General features: G+C 39.8%; 1 protein-coding gene and 2 non-coding genes across 4 annotated transcripts in view; 2 read left to right on the top strand and 1 right to left on the bottom strand.

Moving 5' to 3' along the window:
- The first annotated feature begins 1,004 nt into the window (after positions 1-1,004).
- On the top strand, positions 1,005-1,120 carry LOC143885644 (U5 spliceosomal RNA). Its single transcript, XR_013253522.1, has one exon. It is a non-coding gene; the product is annotated as a U5 spliceosomal RNA (small nuclear RNA).
- Positions 1,121-5,249: 4,129 nt separating this feature from the next.
- Positions 5,250-5,362, top strand: LOC143885640 (U5 spliceosomal RNA). Its single transcript, XR_013253521.1, has one exon. It is a non-coding gene; the product is annotated as a U5 spliceosomal RNA (small nuclear RNA).
- Positions 5,363-5,860: 498 nt separating this feature from the next.
- NHL8 (NDR1/HIN1-like 8) overlaps positions 5,861-21,868 on the bottom strand; it is a 33,401-nt gene continuing 17,393 nt past the window's right edge. Inside the window, exons 4-7 of one of the 2 annotated variants that reach the window (XM_077388692.1) lie at positions 20,157-20,542; positions 19,667-19,893; positions 14,426-14,570; positions 5,987-6,248 (exon numbers count right to left, since the gene is read on the bottom strand). In XM_077388692.1, coding sequence (XP_077244807.1) covers positions 6,120-6,248; positions 14,426-14,570; positions 19,667-19,893; positions 20,157-20,542 — 887 coding nt within the window. In that variant the 3' untranslated portion in view covers positions 5,987-6,119. Of the gene's footprint in view, positions 6,249-14,425; positions 14,571-19,666; positions 19,894-20,156; positions 20,543-21,868 lie in introns of both variants that reach the window. The other variant, XM_077388691.1, reaches the window with a different exon arrangement.

Genomic DNA, 21,868 nt, shown 5'->3' on the forward strand with positions numbered 1-21,868 from the left:
GCCCCGGTCAGAATGGAATTTTAATTAGAATTTTTTGAATTAAAATTGTTTATTGAAAACTTATTCTCATTCCGCTTGAGGAAGAGTCAGAATATGATGCCGAATGTTCTGATTCCGACAATCCAAATGCAACCTGATAGACTGATAGTATTTGAAGAATCCAAATGCAACCTGATAGGATTCCAAAAACCCCTCCAATCTGTGATCATAAATACATACGGTTGCTTCTGTATTTTTTCCACCGTCGATTTAGCGGCTATAAATTGGAGCATTAGAGTTTAGAGTACATGCCCAATAAGAGTGAATTTTGATACATGACCCATCCAGAGCAACGCCTAACAGATAAATGGTTTAGATTATTGAACAAGTGGGCCTACTACTTTAATAGAGATAAATGGTTTAGATCATTGAACAAGTGGGCCTACTACTTTAATAGAGATAAATGGTTTAGATCATTGAACAAGTGGGCCTACTACTTCTATCTCTTGGAAAAATATGTCAAGAACCACATGGTCCAAGTCAAATCCCTAATGGACCTCCCATTGGTGGACCCCCAATGAATCCTTAATTATACAGGGAGGAGGTCATTTGATCAAGGTGGGCCAGAGGCGAAGTCTGTGCGAGGCCTAGGGTGACGATTCAATTTTGTATTTCACGAGGGAAATGGAAGTGTAATCGAGACCGTTTATCTTGTAGAAGATCATGAGACCACCCACATGGTCCTAGTCTCATGCCGAGTAGACGCCTCCCATAATCCCATTCATAAGACAGAAGCCTAAAAGGATCAGCAGTTTAGATTTTTTCCAAACTTGGGGTCCTGTGTTGAATCAAAAGACCAGATCACGTTCATGTTGCATAAGTGGGTCCACACAGTGACCTTAGCATTTATTGGGTAAGCTGCCTCAGTTGTGTTGGACCATTTAGTCCCACGTCGGATGATTGGACAAATATCCACTACTAGCATTTGTATATAATAGAATGGACATGAATATCAATAATAGGGCAGCCTCGTGGTGAGCATAGAGCGAACTATTCTTTCGCCTTTTACTAAGGAATACCGTGTGCTCGCCACTTCAAGAGGCATAAGCTTATTTTTGGTGGAAAGAGCACTAGCAAATCAATATGAAAACAGATTTTTCTGAATGTGGGCAAACATTGAATCGGGTATTCCTTTGATTTTAGTTCTCTTTGTGAATAATCTTGGTCTGGTTCTTATCATTTATAGGATACTGATTAATTTATAAGTTCAATTTAAGAAGGAACTAGCATAAGGATAATGACTAATTTCAAAGATCAATTTAAGAAGGAAGTTATTTTCCACATCCAAAAGCATGATCAGCCCAATTTAAAAAATTATATCAATATATTAGAAAATAATCTGCAAGAGAGTTAAGAAAGTAATAGTACACCTATAAGAGTCGGACTTTTCAACTTAAAGCCCTACCCAACCAAGTACCCATGATTTCTTAAAACCTTGGTTGGGACTATATCTCAATGGCTGGGTCATTGTATCTCAATCTCAAGGTCGCAGGTTCAACCCCAGCTTGTATCTCAGCCTTAGCCTTGAGGTCATGGGTTCAATCCCAACTTACCCACCCAAAAAAAAGATTTTTATATAAAGTCCCAGTAGTTTGGCTTGCTTCGTAGGATGATCCATACCGTTCATTTGTTGCCCCCTGAATCATCTCCATAGGATGATCCAAACCCTCAAAGAGCTGTGCGTATATATATATCAGATCCCCACGATAGTAGATCAACCAGGTTTTCTTGCAACTTTTTTGGATCTCTTGCATCTTTTTTGGATCTAATGTCATCTCATGGGACTCCAAGCAACAACCAACGGTTCCACATTTTTTCACGTAAGCTGATGCATCACGGCTGCGAAACTTTTATTAATCAAAATCACGTAGGGATTTGCCTACGATCTCCAATAATGAAGCCACGTGCTTAGTAGCAAATCCAGTTTTCCGCCCAAATGTTGGGACCCGGGTACAATTCACCCATAAAAGCTAGCCGTTAAGGGGAGGGTGTCCAAGCCCTTATAAGCCCATCCACATCCAGATCGGCGAACTCAATCCTTAGGGTTGTAGAGGAAGAACAAGAAGTTAAATTCTTGCCAAACAATTAGAATATCTCTTCCTCTTCAACAAAAACTCCATTTACAAATGTTTGCTACACTTTTAATGGAGGGCTGCTTGAGAAAAAACGTTCAAGCGACCCCACTAACTAGTTTAGGGACTCGCATCCTCATAAATAACTTAGGAACTCACAACACCGAACTAGGTTAGTAAGAGACACATTCCGCTAAAAGAGTCATAACACTCCAATCACTTTGTCCGATTACAAGTGGCTATACTCGTTGGAAAGATCTCAAAAAGATCTGCAACTTCTTAGTTTACCAAATTTTCAGATTCTGCCACTAGTAGTCCAAAAGTCAAGCTAAAAAACGGGTTGGCGGGAATGCACATGCATCAGCATGGCACATAGAAATTGACTATATATCATTTATTTAAAGAATGTATTACTCAGTGATACCGGCCATCTTTAAGTTGTGGGTGTCTTCACCGAAGGACAGTCATGTTTCAACCACTACCTAACAAGCTAACTGTCACACCCCTGACTCAGGTTGGCTGACTAAGTTTGGAGGACTTAATGCCATTGCGGGTTGCCTTTGAGAAGAGCAAAATTACCCCCTGACACTAAACATGGTTATTGGCGATAACCATTATCTCCCTTTGGATTGTATTAATTTGCTGTATTTTCTTATCATCGCTGCCAATGAATCATTTAATCCTTATCTCCTCATTGGGGACTTAAGCAATAGACGTGACCACCACTTTGCCACAAGTACAACAACTTACAAAGGAGAAAATATTTTCCTGGATGCCTTCCTTGAGCAACTTCATTTACGCCCAAATCATTCAAACACGACCTTTAGAATGTACAAAAGTGCAATGGAACTTTGTGAACACCCACACACACACAAAAAAAATGGTTTTTACAGTTTCCTCCAAGAGAATTAAGGAAATTTGGAGAGGGCAATATGCAAATTAAAAGACGGCTATTTTTACTTTTATGATAGAGGAGACAATGACCTGCAAAAGAAAATTCATACATGAAATAGCCCAAGATATGGCAAGGGCTGTGTTGTGACCACAAGCTATGATTCTCTACCCACTTGACTGGAGTGCAAAACAGTCCAGGTTCAATGAACAGAACTTCACCTTGGTATGCAGACGTCCTTACACCTTTGAGATTTCATCACAAGTCTATTATTAATCAAACATATGGAGACTATAAATAGAGAAGAGGGTGGTCATCTCTTCGCCCATCAAACCATCTTAGACATTAAGGGTTGACACTTTAGACCTACATGTGTTTTTGTTTGTGGGTTTGTGTAGGGAGGCTCAACAAGTTGGGTGTATCCCTGAAGTTCCTCTAACCACTTCTGCATTACTCTGCAGCGTTGCTGAAGTGTTTGGGGGAACTCTGGGTGTTACTCAACACTACAACATTCTCCTAAGCCTTAGAGATCTCAGTCATATATGATAGAAATATACAGCAAGTTGGGATTTTACAAGTTGGCTTTCCCTTGGAGTTCCTCCAACCACTTCTGAAGTATCACGCTCCAAGTTGATATCTCTGAAGTGTTTGGAGGAACTCTGAGAGTCTTCCAACACTAGTCATTTCCGGCGCCGGAGAGAACATGGAAGTCCTGTGTTTGGGTGAACAACAGAAGGTGGTATTTAGTTTTCTCTCTTCTTTTTTCTGATTATTTATGGACAGGTAGGTTTTGTGAGGACATTGAACCTTTATGGCAATAGGATTGGCTCAAGACTCATGACTTTAAATGATATTTCATGCAGAGTGAGAAGTTTGTGTGGAAATCCTAAAGTGGGATTTCTAGGATTTCTAAGGCGTGAGAAAAGAACCATTAATATTGTGAATAAAAATCTAATGACTTCAATTCTGAAATAAAAATGATTTTCATCGATGGGCAAACCTATAGATATTGAACTAGCTCTATCAGAAAACACGCAAATGGGGCTGTTCTGTATGGGGATAGCTAGCTCAGGGTTGTTTTATCCTGGGATAAACTTGCTATTGTCTGTTCACGTCTACCTTTGTTCATGGATAAAATTTTAAGATATGCTTAATCCAAGCAGGATAGTCAACCCCAAGAACAACTTATCCAAGGTTTTTAAACCCCGTGGCGAACAACCGAAACTCAATTCAAAGTTAAATCGAAATGTTCATCAAGTGGGCCCCTTTGTAAATCCCTCTGCATGACATATAGTATAAACGCACAGGAATAGACAAGTGAATATTGTTTCAGTAAAATAAGCTAGCTTTTTCATTTTATCGACAAAATAGGGGTGTTTGTTGTAATAAAAATTATTTGTGTATATGGTCCACAAAAGAATAGTGGGGCCCACGTTACTTGGTGATCTAAACTATTCATTTAATGGGCCCCAAAGGTAGCATTTCCACGACGGTAGAGATATGCCCGCAGGCCTGTTACAACTTCTAGGTATTGATTGCACTATAACAAAAAAGAAAAGAAAAGGGAAGTGATATCCCTGCCCTTTCTTATTACTTGGGACACCCAGCAACAATGTATCAATGACTGCTGAGGAGCTGATGTACTTCACATCAGAAGGATTCAATGGAGCTGATTGCCACGGAAAGACAGTGGGATTGGGTGTTTTTTTTAAAAAAATGATGTATTCGGTCAAACGGTTAAGATCACTGCAAGCTATATAAATTTTTTTAGGCAGATTCTATTGGTGCATCATGGCTCAAGTGTCTACATCATTTGACAAGTGCATGATCCACGCAAAGCAATGTGAAATGTATGCTTAGTGATAAATGGGTTTGGGACAATCAAGGTTTTAATGTCCCAATGGTGACAATTAAATTTTGTATTTCACAAGGGGATATGGATGTGTAATCGACACCGTTTATCCTGTAGATCATCATGAGTCGATCCAAATAATCCTAGTCCCCATGATGAGCAAACGTTCCATTCACAAGAATCGAAGTTGGGTCATCATTAAGTGGCCTTCACCCGTCGGATCATGTTCATGATGACAGTCTTTTTCTCATTTTTCAGATAACACTGCCTCACGCTCGGTTGGAAAAGCAGTATTACTTGCTTGAGACATTTTAGTCCCACATCGGATTGGGCAGAAATCTTTACTACTAGCACTTGTATATAGTAGACTAGACTGCAGTGGTAACATTCACGCAGTCTCGTGGTGAGCACAGAGCGAACTATTCTTTCGCCTTTTACTAAAGAATACCGTGTGCTCGCCACTTTAAGAGGCATACGCCTATTTTTGGAGGGCTTTTTTCACTGTATGGTGGAAAGAGCCCTAACAAAACAATCTATAAGCTTTTTCCAACCTGCCCCTTCTTGAGACGATACTCTTTGTACTGTGAGATTGATAGGATTTGGGCCCAACAGATAGATTCATTACGCAAATGCAGCAGAAGGCCCAAAATTATTTCGGATGTTGCAACCTAAATGCAGCCTTAAAAGTTCGACCAAAGTGTGCTGATGTACAGAAATATTACTCAAATTTATGTCTATTTATGAAGTGTATTTTGATAATATTAAAAAAAAAACCTACTCGAAAGGAAAAATAACATTTCATTTTCCGTTTTTTGTTTGGATAGCATCTATCTCTCACTTCCCTCTAATGGACGGTCCTATTTGGATCACAACCCAGACTCAAAAAGGATAGGACCGATAAGAGATCAGTCCGAACAGGTAGCACCATAGAAGTGTTCTAGCATAATCCTGAAATAAGTGTCCAAAAATAAGGAAAAAAAAGAGGAAATGAAATAGGCAGCAAGATCAGCAAATAGACTCACACCATTATTATTATAATTATTATTTTTGCACCCACAAGGGATATTAGAAGAATCTAGGAGCAGAGCACCAGAAAATAATTCAAAGGTTCAAAATAAACACAATAGAAAATTTGTAGTTGTTCAATGAAATAACATACAGACCAATGACAGAAAATTTATAGACTTGTTTGTGGGCAATGTTGGCCGCCACTTCGCATCTCCTCGGACTCCGTTGGCTTCTCAATGGAGTCCGAGGAGATAATTCACCCAGCAGTGTGTTGTCTGCAACCTTTGGGTCCATAATGTTGAGAGGGGCGCCGGACAACCTTTCGACACGAGGCACAATAATGCATTTGGCAAGACCAGCAGAACATGTGGTTGTTATTCCCCATCTGTTTTTTAACAAAAGAAACTATCAGCCATTCAATTTAGATACTGACCATGACTTGAAACCAATAAGATAATTACAATACAAGCTCAAGTAAGCCAGTAATAAGACTAAAAAGTTCACAGCACAAAAAGTATCTGAATGCAAATATATTTACTATGAACTTATTTTTCAGGTATGAAGAGTGAAATCACATTTTGATTGTGCCGAAGTAACCGCTCAAACTAGCATTCAAAAAAAATAAAAAAATGTAACCGCTCAAACTGCAATGTAGTTATACAAAGCCATGTCTTCATTATTCAGCATTCACATATTTTCTTTTGTAAATGAGTAAAATGATATATTTTACAAAACATAAATCCAACAATAAGATCTACTAGACAAGACCCTTATTCCAAAACATTTCAAATAGAAGGCAATGTTCTCAGCAAACTTAAAATACTTCCCTGATTTGCCATCTCAAGTGCTGAAATGCTAGCCTCACTTGGGGACCCATTACTCATTCCCATGCTGAACAATGATGTTCAAAGCAAGTGATTTAAATATAATTTAGTTTCTGAATCTCTAAAGTTCCATATGCCGTTTTGAGTAACTCCTAGCTTACTGCAATAAATAAAGCCTTTAGCACAAGAAAATAGAGCTGGAAGATGAAATGCAAACAATGAATTGTATTTTAACCACTACCGAGGATTTAAGACATGATGATTCAGAATTTTTTTTTAATTACCAATTTACAATTCGTCGATGATATTATCTCGTCTTTCAGAAAAAAAATCTTGTTTGTAGGGCTTTGGTTGAGCAAGCCTTTCTTCAAATGCGGTACTGAGAGGTTAAGGGGCAGTCTCAGGTAAAGGAATTATAGTTTTCCACGAAGTGGTCAGGGTGGTCAAGGCCAAAAAGTAGTGTGGCTTCAGAAATAGATAGTATTTTACGATATGCATGGGATATCATCTTTACAGTTCAAACTGGAAAGCCTCTTATAGCTTTTGGACCCATTGGTGCAATGGTTTGAAAGAAAACATACAACATGGAAAAGAAGTGATCTTTCTCTAGGAGGATGCTAATATTAAATTAATTCTCTTAAAAGATTTCCTTTGGAGTGATAGGTAGGAGAGTTGAAAAGATAACTTTGTTCTTAATGCTGAACTTTGATGGTTCCAGTTCAGGGAACCTAGGCCTTGTGGGTATTGGGGGCCTCATCTACAGCCCATAAAGCTCGGTCAGGTAGGCGACTTCTGGTCCATTCGGCAAGATTGATTCTAATGAGGCAAAGTACTTGCGCCCTTGAGAGCGATACCCTTTTTGGATCCTTCCCTTCTTGACACCCTTGTGGTGGAAGGAGACTTGTTAACAGTTATCCTTGGGGCGAAGGATGACTAGGGGTTTCCGTAGAGATTTGCTAATGCTTTGGAAGAGGTCTTAGACATAATGGAGGGGCATGCGATATAAACTTGTCTAGTAAGTAGATATGAAAAGAACAGCTTATTGTTTTAGAAACTTGAAGATAATTAACAGATGTTGATGCAAACTGTGGAAAACCCCCGTCGAACAATGAATCCGATAAAAAAACACAATCAAAGGCAAACTAAAAACAACCGCAATAATCTCAAGAGAGCAACCCACAAAGAGAACACACAAACTTACATGGTTGGGCACAATAGGCTACATCCACCAGAGAGATCACTTCTTCTAAGGGCATAGTTGTCATTGTACGCTTCTCTACCTTATATAAATACATAAGTGAGGGGGACTCTTCTCCAACTCACAAATTCTCTCATCTCTCTTCTTTGCTAACGAGGTATCAGAGCCCTAGGGCATGGACGCCCAGGGACCACCATTGTTCTTCCCCTTTCTTCCTCCCCATTTCCCCCAAACCCTAACCCTAAAATCCAAACCTAACCCTTCCCTCCTCCCCATTTCCCCCCAAACCCTAAAATCCAAACCCACCACTTCCCCCTCCCCCCTTCATCTTCTTCTCCCCCCCCCCCCCTCGACCCATCTTCGCCCCTCCCCCTGCGTCACGCCCGACCCCCCCCCCCCCCCCTCGACCCATCTTCGCCCCTCCCCCTGCGTCACGCCCTACCCCCCCCCCCCCCCCCACTCTGCCTCTCGCACTACCCCCTGATAATCTCCCCTCCCTCTCGCCCTACGCCCCCACCCCCTGACCATCTCCCCTCTCTCCCATGCCTCTCGCCCCCCTTTTTTCCCCTCTTCTCCACCATGCCTCTCGCCCCCCTTTTTTCCCCTCTTCTCCCCATTTCCCCCAAACCCTAACCCTAAAATCCAAACCTAACCCTTCCCTCCTCCCCATTTCCCCCCAAACCCTAAAATCCAAACCCACCACTTCCCCCTCCCCCCTTCATCTTCTTCTCCCCCCCCCCCTCGACCCATCTTCGCCCCTCCCCCTGCGTCACGCCCGACCCCCCCCCCCCCCCTCGACCCATCTTCGCCCCTCCCCCTGCGTCACGCCCTACCCCCCCCCCCCCCCCCACTCTGCCTCTCGCACTACCCCCTGATAATCTCCCCTCCCTCTCGCCCTACGCCCCCACCCCCTGACCATCTCCCCTCTCTCCCATGCCTCTCGCCCCCCTTTTTTCCCCTCTTCTCCACCCTACCACTCCTCATCACTCCTCCTCTACCTTTCTTTTCTCCTTTCTTACCCCTCTCCACCTCTCCCTTGTTTTCTTCCCTCTTCCTCGTGGCCTAAATTTCCTTTAATACTCTTTTTCACCTCCTTCGCAGCTCCGATCATGCTTATAGCATCCCCTTGTTTCTATATGGCTAGCCCTTCTCGCCTCTGTCATCTGTATCAAGGCCGCATCCTCTTCTCTACCTCCCTGCTAAGATTTTCTTTCTCTCGTTCTCTATCTCATTTCTCCTTCTTTTGCTTTGCCGGTGAGGTCGAGAGCCTCTTATCTTCTTTACTTCTTTCATTCTTCCGTTTCTTGTCACGGATCCTCCAGTTATTACGGATCCTTCTCCAGTCAGCCCCTCTCTTGCTGACACCCTTTCCGCTCCGGCGCCGGCTTCCTCTTCGAGTTATACTCCTTCATCCTACTCTCCGTCTGTGGAACACTCTTTCCCGCAGATAACATTGGAGCACCTTGATGGCTCCAACTACCTGAGTTGGAGTCTAGCTGTTGAGACCTACCTCCTTGCTCAAGGTAAGGTGTCTCTCATTGAGCGGGATCCTCCTCCTTCCTCGGATCCCTTGTGTGATAGGTGGCGCCAGGATGATGCCCTGATCCACACCCTTCTGTGGCAGAGTATGACCCCCCAGGTGGCTCGACCGATGATGACCTTGCGGACCTCCAAGGCCATATGGGATCATGCTTCTATCATTTATTTTGGGGTTGATAACCTCACTCACATCTGCTTCACTTATTCTGAGTGGATACGTCTTTAGCGTGGTGACTGCTTTATCTCGCTATGTCAGCAGCTGAACGCCTATATGCGCCTGACCACTGATCTGACTGTACTTATTCGGCAGCACGACCAGTTCCGTGTTCACTTCCTCGAGTCCCTGGGGCCGGATTTTCTACCATTTCATCAGCGACTCCTAGGCTCTGATTCGCTTCCATCACTTACAGAGATTTATTCACGTGCTTAGTAGTGGCGGGTGCCTCTTCTACTGTTCTTCTTGCTGAGGGATCTGCCCTTGCCGCCTATGACGGCGGCTTCCGTTTAGGCCGCAGTGGTAGTTCGGCCGGATGTGGTTGAGGCCGTGGTGGCTGTGGCAGGGGCGGCTGCGATTTTGGTGGTGGCCGCGGTGCTGAGGGCCATGGCCGTTCCTATTGTACTCACTATCCGGGGGGGGGGGGGGGCATCCTAGAAGAGGAAATCACATAGTTCCAAATTCTCCTTAAACATCCCACTCTTGGTTAATCTATCGACAACCCTGTTAGCCGACCTCTTGATGTGCTGAAAGGCTATCCTAGAATCTCCCACTCGATCTTGAATCTCATCAAAGAATTTTGCGAACTTCCATGAAGGCGCATGAGAGCCTCTAAGCCAATGTATGGCATTGAGGGAATCCCCCTCCACCACCAAAGAATCCAAGGTCTCATTCTCTAGAAGTTTAATACCTTGATGTACAACACGTACTTCCGCTTCACTAGAATCTACGACTCTAATATGAAATTGATCATCCTGACCCCGCCTTGTCTCTAAGAACTCCCCCAAAATCTTACTCGCCCAGGATTTCCAATAGATCCATAAAAATTAAATCTCATAAGGCCAGGAGCAGGAGGCTCCCAATCCTGCACTATTGGTGGCCTTCGCTCAGAGCTAAAACAAACCTCCTTCCACCCATGCCATAGATCAAAGGCGGAGACAAATCTAAAGCTTGGAAGGATTTTTACCCATGCAATCATATGAGGGCAATCACCTTGAAGAAGGGAAAAGTAGACCACTTTTCAAATCCCCCAAAGACTCTAGCATTCCTCTCCTTCCAAAGAACCCAAATAGTTGCTAGAAGGGATACTTTCCAAAGAATCTTTTTCCAAGAAGAGAATGACCAGCAGTCCGGTAGATCTAGAAGTGTCACAACACATACCCAAGAAATGCCAAATCTATTTAAAACACCGCTCCACACCTCCCTAGCCATCTTGCAGTGTAGGAATAAATGATATATATTATTTCCTCCACCTCTATGCATAGCGTCCAATGACCAATGATTAACATTTTTCGTTCTCGCAAAAATACACCGTTTGAATTCTGTTGAGCAAAGCAACCCATGCAAATGCATAAACCGAGGGGCATGGTATGTCCAAATTGTGACTACTCTAGAGGGCACAGTGTAAAACACAATATGACGGTAAAATGATTTGACAGAAAAATCCCCAGAAGAATTCCTACAATTAAAAAAAAAAGAATTCCATATCCATACCCTTTTATTTGATCTTCTACTATTTTAGGAAATTTAAGTACGCAAAAGATTGCTTAGAGAATTACATGTAAATGCCTATGTTTCCTTAGATACATGCACGCAAAAGACAAAGGGTCACAGAACATTTTTTTTATTATTATATGGTACTAGTATTTTTGGCATAGTTATGAAGTTCAGATTCCAAAAAACTCGGTAAGGCAAATGTTTGAAGGATTCAAAAAAAAAAATTGTAACAAAATAAAATAAAATAAATATATATATATATATATACACTAGTAAAAAACCCCGTGCGATGCACGGGCCGACAAAGAACTGTACGAACCACATCATAGGTTGATCCAAACCATCCATGTGATGGAACACAACATCAATAGGTTGTGCCCGTAAAATCATTTCCATAGGCTGATCCTAGCCCTCCAATCTATAGAGGTTTCCATAATCTGAAGGTGCCCGGAACTTGTAAATATTTTTACAGGTGTGTGGAATTCGTAATATCCTCAAAGAATTAATAAGGAAAAGTAGTTTTTTCGTAATTGTCATATTTTGATACCTCTTCATAGTTTTTTCCGTAATTGTCATATCCAGGTACCCATTGTCCGTAATTTCCCTCCCAAACTTTACTACGTAATGATTATTATTGCTAGCTTCTTTCTTTACGTATTACTGCTAGCAACCTTTCAAGAAATAGTATTTCCGTGCAGTTTTTCATCACATCTAATAAGACAAATCTCTGAATACATACAATTGCAAAGGATGGGCGAGACATAGCGTTTGGAGAACGTGGCTAGCAAATCCAGATTCGAAATTACCCGCAAGGTGTTAATGCCACAGATTTTGCAAATAATTCCAAACATTCATATCTTTTTTACCCTCACACAGATAGTATGTACAGATATGTGGCGAGGGCAAAAAACGGTAAAAATCATCCACATTGACGTGTTAAATGGACAAAATTCTCTCCTTTTCTCTTCTACTATATATATATATATATATATATATATATATATAGAGAGAGAGAGAGAGAGAGAGAGAGAGGTTTTCTAAACTGAAGGGCACCCTTGTAGAAATGGGGTGAAAGGGCACCTTCATTGGCTGCAAGGAGTAGTTGTGCATTTATAATGGCTGAAAGTCAAAGTGCATTAATTGCATAACCGCCCCTTGCAGCCAATGGGGGTGCCCTTTCACCCCATTCCTGCAAGGGTGCCCTTCAGTTTAGAGTCTAATATAATAGGAAAGCTTGCCTATATATATATATATATATATATATATATATATATATATATATATATATATATATATAGGAAAGCTTGCCAGAGGTTATTTTAAACCTTATGAACATAAAGCCTCCTTTAATTATTAAATATGTTATAAAAGTGGAGTTTTTATATGGTGCCCGACCATCAAGTACCATGAAAGTGGTACCACCCTTGATATTTGATCCAACAGCAGCGCACTTTTTAACAGGCTGCTGTTGGATCAAATATCAAGGGTGGTACCACCTTCACGGGACTTGACGGTCGGCCCCCATATAAATTCTCATAAGAGTATATATCTATTATATAACTATATACTATAAGCAAGAAAAAAACACGGCTATGCATGAATATTATTCATGGGAAAAATATGTGCTTTTATGACAATTTTATGCTGTAAAAGTAGAGCCAAGATTTAAAATGGTATAGACAAAGTATTTAATAGCTATAGAGAAAATGGCACGTGTAGGCCGAGCATCATTCACGAAAAAATACGTGCTTTTATGACAATTTAAATTTCCCAATAGCTATTAAATACCTTATCTATACTAGATCGCTTAAAAGGGAGACATTTCAGTCTAGCAAGCATGTGTGTTCTCTGCCAACACGATGAAGAAATATTGGATCATCTGATGTTGCACTGTCCTTACTCGTACCACCTATGGTCAAGGGCAATTGGAGCTTTTGGAATGAACTGGGTATGCCCAGCTCAATTAGTTCACTTCTTATTAATTGGCAAATGGGACCTTTTGGGGACACTGGTAAGTTATTATGGTCCACCTTTCCATACGCCATTGTCTGGAATATCTGGAAGGAACGGAATAGATGTATCTTTGAGGGACAAAGTAAGACATCGGGACGATTGGAGACGGATATCAAGGTGGAAATTATTACATGGGCCAAGGTAAAAAAAAGAATCCCCTATGGGGTGGAAGATCTCATAAGGAATTCTATGAATTGGTGGTCAATTATCTGGGATAGAACAAACTGAACCAAGCCAAAACCAAAATGGAAGGCCCCAGCATGTGGGTGGCTGATGCTCAATTTTGATGGGAGCTCTATTGGCAACCCTGGGAAGGCTGCATTGGGGGCCTGATAAGAGATGATAAGGAAACTACTATCATGACATTCTCAGGACCAATAGGGATACGCGAGGCAAATGAGGCTGAAATTAGGGCACTCCTCTTTGGCCTGCGGTGGGCATACGAGAACAATCAACGACCACTAATTGTTGAGGGTGATTCGACGAATGCAGTGGCATGGGCATCAGTACCTCAAACGGACCTTGGAGACTACAAGATTTAATAGCGAGAGTACTTGATTTAACAAGGTCTTTGGTCCTAGGATTGAACATCGAAGGAGGTGGCAAATGAGGCGGCGGACAGCTTAGCAAAAGCAGGAGTCCTGAGGGAGGAAATGTTGGTTGTTAGTTCCTTGAAATCCCTTCACGGGTCTGTTTTGGATCATTGATCCTATTTTGTACTTTGGGGGGGACAACTTGTCCCAACCGATCTATAATACATTGTCTATTTCCAAAAAAAAACAAACAATACTATCTATCCAGCTATACTATAAAATGGGAAAACTTGGGTGGCCCCGAGGTTATTTAATACCTTAGAATTGTAAACTTTCCTTTAACTATTATATACCTTATATGTGTAATTTTTTATAGCAATTAAACATACACTCGTGATATTTTCGTGTGTGTGTGTTCCTTTAACTATAAAATACCTTATATGTGTAATTTTTTTTATAGAGATTAAACATGCAATCGTGTGTGCATGTGTGATGTGTAAGAACACATCAAGAAGCTTAACACGTGATGTAGATATTAGCATGTAGTGGACATTTACTGAAATATGGAGAAGAGTGAGCATAAGAAGAACACATCATAAAACTTAGACATGCCTTGAAGTCTTCAATATGAGTCTACTATGGCAGAAATGTAATAAAACATATGCTTCACAAGTGGCACTTGCAGTACATTATTATGTTTTACATTGAAGAAGCAATGTAGAATTGCAATTGAGCATCACTCACCTTTGCATTCACTTGACGGCAACTAGGACATGGGATACCTAAGTTGGGATACATTTCAGCTCGCATCTGACCTAATTCTTGGCGTCCATTCATCTCACGCTCCCAGTTTTCGATCACTTGACGTGGGAAAAGAGAGCAACTTACTCTAATGATGATGATGATGAAAACAACATTAGAGGCTGCAAGCTAATAACAATAACAATAACAAAAACAATCTACAACTATATAGCAAGAGAGAAAGTCGGAATTTCTTTTATTTCTGACGATTTTTCTCCTTCGTTCTCTCTCATGTGTTTTTACCTTCCAGCCCTTATTTGTAAAGTTTTAAATGCCCTTACACTAACTGTCCAATCTTTACAGCAAAAGCAAGTGGGCTTTGACTGCTACGTGTAAATTTTTTGTCAATATTTTTTTCCTTCGCTCTCTCCTCTCCACTTGCATTTTACAGTGAAGCCACGTCTCTCCGCCGCTCTCCACATCCCACTGCTCTCCCCGCCACGTCTCTCCTCTCTCTTCGACAAACACTAACCAGAAAACCTCTCTCTCTCTTCACCGCTTTCTCTTTCTCCGGCGATTTCACCATCAGCACTCTCTTTCTCACTGGGTCTCGAAGTGTCCTTCTTCTTCTACCCTGTATCCATTACTAAAACGAAACGTCTTCGTCTCTAGACGCTCTCTTTGCAAATATCTCTAGGCAATCTACGGTCCAAAAAATCCTCGGATTTGCGGGTTTACGGTGAGCGTTTCCTGCGACATGCCGTTTTCTTGAGACGGCTGTTTTTTTTATCGTTGACAACAGACTCGGCATTTCGGCGTTTTGCCAACATTATCTGGTTTATTTGAAGATGGTGAAGATGGCCAACATTATCTGGTTTATTTGAAGATCATATTTTATTATATAATGGGGAGGCATTCTGCAAGAATTTTTTACCCTGATCTCTGCCTGCTTCTCAAACTTTTCTAGGTTTTCCCTATTCTGGTTGCAGACTTGCAAGTAAGGCAATTTTTTTCCTCTCTTACTTTTTCGAAATCCGGCGCATATTTCATTTCGAATCTCATTTCTTTCATCTCTGTTTCGATTCTATGTACTTCAATGCAAATTTATGGAGAAATTATGTGATTTTTTATGAATTCATTGCATTCCTTGCAAGATTATGCTATTAAAATCCCCCACCCCTACTTATTAGAAGTTGAAATTGATATTTGTTGTGATTCTGGGTTTTTTATTGAAGCCATTTAGTGTTTTGTCAATTTTTTCTACTCTCATTTTTTCTTCGTTTTTTTTTTAAAATCCTCTCATTGTTCGTTTTTTCAGATCTCATTTATTTTATCCCTTTCAACTTTTTCCCTGTGGGTAAGAATGTGCTTTTAATTGCTGGATCTGCAATGGTTTTTTTTTTTTTGCCCAACATCAATCTGCAACATACCATTTTGGGAAATCTCTAAAAGGAGGCCAGGTTTTGAGCTTTAATTCCCTAAACTCAAAGCCATACAACCACCTATTGAAAGCAAAAAACGACTGTAGTAAGATTGTGCTTTTCATTGTCCTATAGATTTTATTGCAATAAGTTCCCTGCTTTTGATATTAGATCTTAAGCTGAATCAAGGTTGTTGGATTTTATTTCCAGCTGTAGATTTCTTCAACCAAGTGAATTCTCTATCGCACTCTCACTGAATTTTTCATACAGAGAACTGTGCTATAATGACTGCAGGGCCTAAGTATGGTTTATGACACAAATTTACCCCCGTAAAACATAAATGTGAGCAATTACAAATGTATTTTCCAAAAACTCGGTCAAATAGAATAAATTCATATTTGGCAGGTGCTTGCCAGAAATGAGCTGTTTCTTCTATGGTTTAGACAAATACCTATTTACGTTGCTCCAATGGGTTTTAACTATCCCGATGTTCAGTTAGTTAATTGCGTAATCTGCAATGAAGAAAACTGGGCTGTTTTAAACCTGTTTCTGCAGGTTTTAAAAATTCAGTTTCCTGGGTGAAACCATGCTCCTTAAAAGCTATATCTCGATTGAGAATATGCCGAGTCCCAAGGCCAATTTATGTTGCATAAAACTTTTACTTCCGCAATTAACAGATACAGCTTAAAACAAAGATTTAGATTGTAGATTAGATGGGACTTTTTCATGTCCAAATTCAATTCAAGGGTTGAAAACATCACAGAAAGTGTGATGTTTTGTCTCCGAATTTGAGGCATGAAAACCTCTACATTCTGCTACAAAAAATGTATGAACTGCCTTGAAATCCCTCCTTAAAACTTACCCGCCCTCAGAATTTTTTCAGGAAACACAGAAATATCAAATTTCTATTGTATTTTCTTATGGATAAACGGAGTTAAAAACTCTCTTAACCAAACCACTTGAACATGTTGCTCCAGATTGTGAACCTGGTGAGCTCATGTATTCACCATCTTTGCATTTGTATTTATTAAATTTTATGGCTGATACATAGAATCTAAACCTGATTGTAATATTTTTTTAAGCTTGGCAACCATAGAGAATGATGTAGTACCTGTTTTCGTTCCACATTACAGGTATACATGAATTAGATAATATTTATGCTAGAGAATCGTATTGTTGTAAAAACATCATAAAGCAGAACTCTTTGTTTCAAACTCCGGGTTTATTGACTTTCCACTCTAAGTTGCAAAAAGTCTTTGTTTTTTTAGTAATCATTGACTTTTCTCTCACCCCGGACATCACGGATGGTTTGGAACTGTGAAGAATCTGTTTACAATGGTAACATTAGCAAGGTTAGAGTACATTCTGTCTCCTTCTTTTCTTTTTTTTGTAAATTATTGATATATAAGTCCGATCGAAATTGATAAGAGGCCTGTTTTAATAATGTATAACACATTATGAGCTCAATTCCAACAGTAGTGACCACCATCTTTTGAGAAATTATAATCACTGTTGACATTGTCATTGGTTTTCTGTTGAACGATTGTATAAGACAATAGTTAATGGTTCTTTTCCTTGATATTTAATGATTCAGAATATCCAATGTCAATGTGATTGATGCAGAAACAATGTCCGCTGACCCCATGCAGTTATAACTACATGATAGTGTTCCATATGGTTCCATACTGACTATAATAAACATATTTTAAATGCTGCTCACTTTTGGATTCAGGATAAGACAATAAAGTTGCATGCATGCTCACATATCCTCTACAAACCTTATGTTTTCCAATTTTCATTTCTTTTCTATTCTTGAATTTTGGTTCCTGTTATAGGATGGTTCTGTCACATATGCTTCATCCTTCCTTTGTGTTTTGGACTAAATCTATGGTAGAGATGGTATTTTCTATTCCCTTTTGTTTCTATTTGTGGACGGTAAGTCTTAGGATGTTTAGGGTACGATTCATCTCTCCATTATGTTCTGCACTTCATGATTAAAAGATGATTACATTGGTCTGGCAGCGGAGTCTCAGGCTTGAAACCAGAGATTGGAACTGCAGCGTTTTGGAAAGCTTCCACCGGAGAAGAACATTAAATGCGAGGTATTATTTATTCCCTGTTTATACAACTTTATATTTTTTTACATAGATACAAATTTGAGGCCTCTTTTGGAACTATTTAAAATTATTGGCATAAAATCTTGGATGCCATGTAATCTATCATTCAAAAAAAAAAATCTTAGATGCCAACGGTTTCATGTAAAATATTGCTATTTACAAGTAATAAACATAGCAGTTTTATAAATAGTACAAGTAATCGCTTCCAAGGAGGTCTTAATGTCCCGTTTGCGATTAAAATCAACTTCAAATGATCTTATTTTGAAGTAAGGTCTGACAATGTGTATGTGTCTTAACTTGAGGTGGCCTCTGTATTTGACTTTGCTTGATATATCTTAAACTTTTTTGCTGAGCTTGCAGCCTGTTTTAGCTAATAGCTGCTCTCTCTCTCTCTCTCTCTCTCTCTCTCTCTCTCTCTCTCTCTCTCTCTATATATATATATATATATATATATATATATATATATATATATATATATATACACTTTCTGAATTTCTTTTCCTAAGGCTGTATGTATGTAGGCTTGCTAAAATTTGCTAAAACCTAAAGCCAAAAGTTCAACCACAAGGATGTATTCTACAAGGGAGAGTTCATGCCTCTGCACGCCCTTAAAGTGCAAGAAACTTCGGTTTCCTTTGTCACAGATGTATTTCCTACACCAATTATGTCATTTGCAGCCCAGGCCTTAGCTTCCAAGCAGATCGACACGCAATCTTCAGCTTCTTCGATTCAATATAATAAGTGCATCACCTCTATCTCGAATCAGCTTAGGAATCTCATTCATTGATCCTCCAATTCATGATCGTCGAAAGTGTATAGAGGGGTTGGCATGCATATGGACACTTCTGGGTTCATTCAGTTTGAACAGATGTTAGTGAAACTGAGTTTAATTTTGAGTCCAATAATCAGTTTTGGACTCAAAATCCAAGATGAGTATGGCCCTGAGTAATTGGTTGGCTGTGTAAAATCTGTTTTGGACTCAAATGAGGTGAAAAGCCTCCATGTACAGAGTACAGACACTATTGTAATCCAATGGCACCGAACTCATTCAAAGGGAACATTTAAAAATAGTCATCACGCCTGTTTTTTAGTCCTTGGGCCTTTTTGACAATTTCTAGAGTATGTTATAACTCATTTTATACAATCTTGGCAGTTTTATGGCTGCAAATCATGGGTACATTTGCACTTTCCACTTCCACATATTTACTTTGTTTTACTTCATTTTTTATCAACCTTGATCCTCTCACATCCATTTTTTATGTACACTTATGTACGAATAACTACTTGACTATGTACTTTTTTAAGTAAAATGCTACGTATATACTTATATGGATAGATATATTGACAAATTGCTAGATTCATAGCCATTTATTGACAAACTGCTCATCTAACACATACCAAAGGTCCAACACATTCTATGAATTTCTTTCTTTGCATTTGTCTTTATTCAGGATCACTTCGAAGACATCAATCTCCTCTTTTCTTTTCTTTTTTTAGATTTGTAAATTAAAAATTCTGATTTGATGATCTTTATTATTTTCCGGTCGGTTTTCTACTACTACTACTACTGGTAGTAGTAATAGTAGTAGTAGTATTAATATTAATAATAATAATAATAATAGATCCTACAAAAAATGGTGATAAAGAAATAGTATATGGGGAAAAAACATATAGAAGACCCAACTTGGTTGCAGAAAATGAGTTACCCGAAGTGATCATATCCATCAATTGCCTTGCAACACCAGTAGCAGAAATACTGGCCACAGTTTCCACATGTCATCTTATTGCAACCGTCAATTCGGGATATTGCCATCTTACAAGAGGGACACTGCTTAGCATCACGAAATATTTCCCTAACACTTAGAATCTCATTAATCATCTCAAGCTCCTTAAGTCTTTGCACACCCTGAAGTTGAGATGAATTTTGGCGTTCCTGCATATGATTATGGCATGTTAGAAAATCCACCATGTTCAAAATGGTAAGAAATGACCAGAAGAAAATTGGACTGTTAGTTTTATGTTCACAAAGATCCATAGAAAAAGAGATTTAATGAAAATAGAAGACATACTTTAGAAAACATATGCAACAAATAAAAGCAAACATGAATTTCTCATTTTAGACATGAAATTAATTTTTATTCGAGACTAGGAGGTACAACAGTATCACCCATTTGATGAGAGCACTATGTATGCTACCTGCAAAATTAGAAGCTTGCTTTCGGGTGTCATACATGTTATTCCTACATGACGCCGTTCTCTGCAGAGGCTACAAAAGCTAAATAAGCACTTAGTACATTGAGCATCGTGATCCTCATCTTCTAAGCATCCCGTTTCACATCTCGGGCAATAGACTACATCACACATCGAGTCCAATGTTTTCTGTAACAATAAGGACTCCCAACGTTCGAATGCTTCATTTCCAAGCAACCGCTTCAGCAAACCAGGAGGGACAAGATCTTTACATTTTGTATCAGGACATAGCAACTTGTTTACTGTACCTTCCTTTACATGCATGTTTGAATAAGTTTCCATGCATTTCCAGCAAAAGAAATGCTGGCATGGTAATCTGACAAACTCCGTGCCTGATATGACATTGAAATATACATTTTAACAGTGCATCAAATAGTCTTGGTGCTTATGCAGAATCATGTTATCTTAATGTATAATAATCTTTTTGTTAACAATGGGAAGAAGCCAGATGCAGCACGTAAAATAAAATATGTTAGTCAAAGCATTTAGGACTACAGATAAACAAATAAGCATAGATGTTACACATAGGATGAAATATATAAAATGGTAGCAGTCCAAAAATGTCACTTCCTGATTAACAATATTAAATGCATCAATTTAAACCAATTGTTCTATGCTATCAGAACTGGAAAATTAAGTCACAATATTGTTGTGGTATAAGTAATAGAAAACAAATCTTCCAGCCAAGTGAAAAAACAGAAGTACTCTGGTTGTCAGGAGCAAGGTTGCCAGGCGGGAATCGAAAGCGGGATTCGATTCGGGATTCGAAAGCGGGAATCGAAGGCTCCGGGGATGGTTGGGAGCGGGAATCGTGGGTTTCCAGGAGAGTCGCCGGGGATTCGCAGAGAATTCGTTGGGGATTCGTCGGGGATTCACCGGAGATTCGCCGGGGAATCGCCTGGGAATCACGGGTCTAAAAATTGGGAATCGGGGTTCCGACGAATCCAAACCCCGATTCCCAATTTTTGGGGATTCGAATCGATTCCAGAATCGGATCCGCGTTCCAGGGAATATGGGGTTGGACCAGCTCCCTAGAAGAAAGGAGCCTATTGTCTGACTGGACAATGATGGCCCATGGGACCCATCAATTGCCAAATGAAACAAAGCAAATCAGCAAAATAGCAAGTTGTGGACCCATGATGATGGAATTCCTGCATAGGGACCTTTCAAGGTGCATGCTACATAATGGATCGTTTCTCTAATCATTCTTAAACATGAGACTTTGATTGATCGAGTCTATTGGTCTAGTGGGCCACCACTAGTCTGGTCCATTTTCTTTGATTCTACCATGATTGGATCATTATAAGCAATTGATCAATATCTTGATAAGATAATTTGATTGATCGAGTCTGTTGGTCTAGTGGGCCACCACTAGTCTGGTCCATTTTCTTTGATTCCACCATGATTGGATTATTATAAGCAATTGATCAATATCTTGATAAGATCATTTGATCAAGGATGAAGAAACAAATGTGATAGATTAAAGGTAGCTGACCTGATCAACGGAAATGATCACCACAAAGTACCATGCGTTACGTGTGTCAGACAGAGTTACCAAAAAAATGGCAACAATACCATATCCTAACATCTCTTAAATAGTGTTGATACACCCTATTATTGGGCCCACAAACCTAATGTCAAAAATGTTTTGAACCCTT

The sequence above is a fragment of the Tasmannia lanceolata genome, unplaced genomic scaffold (assembly GCF_043159265.1).
Source record: "Tasmannia lanceolata isolate RefF3 unplaced genomic scaffold, GAP_Taslan_0.1 ptg000008l, whole genome shotgun sequence".
Taxonomy (NCBI): domain Eukaryota; kingdom Viridiplantae; phylum Streptophyta; class Magnoliopsida; order Canellales; family Winteraceae; genus Tasmannia; species Tasmannia lanceolata.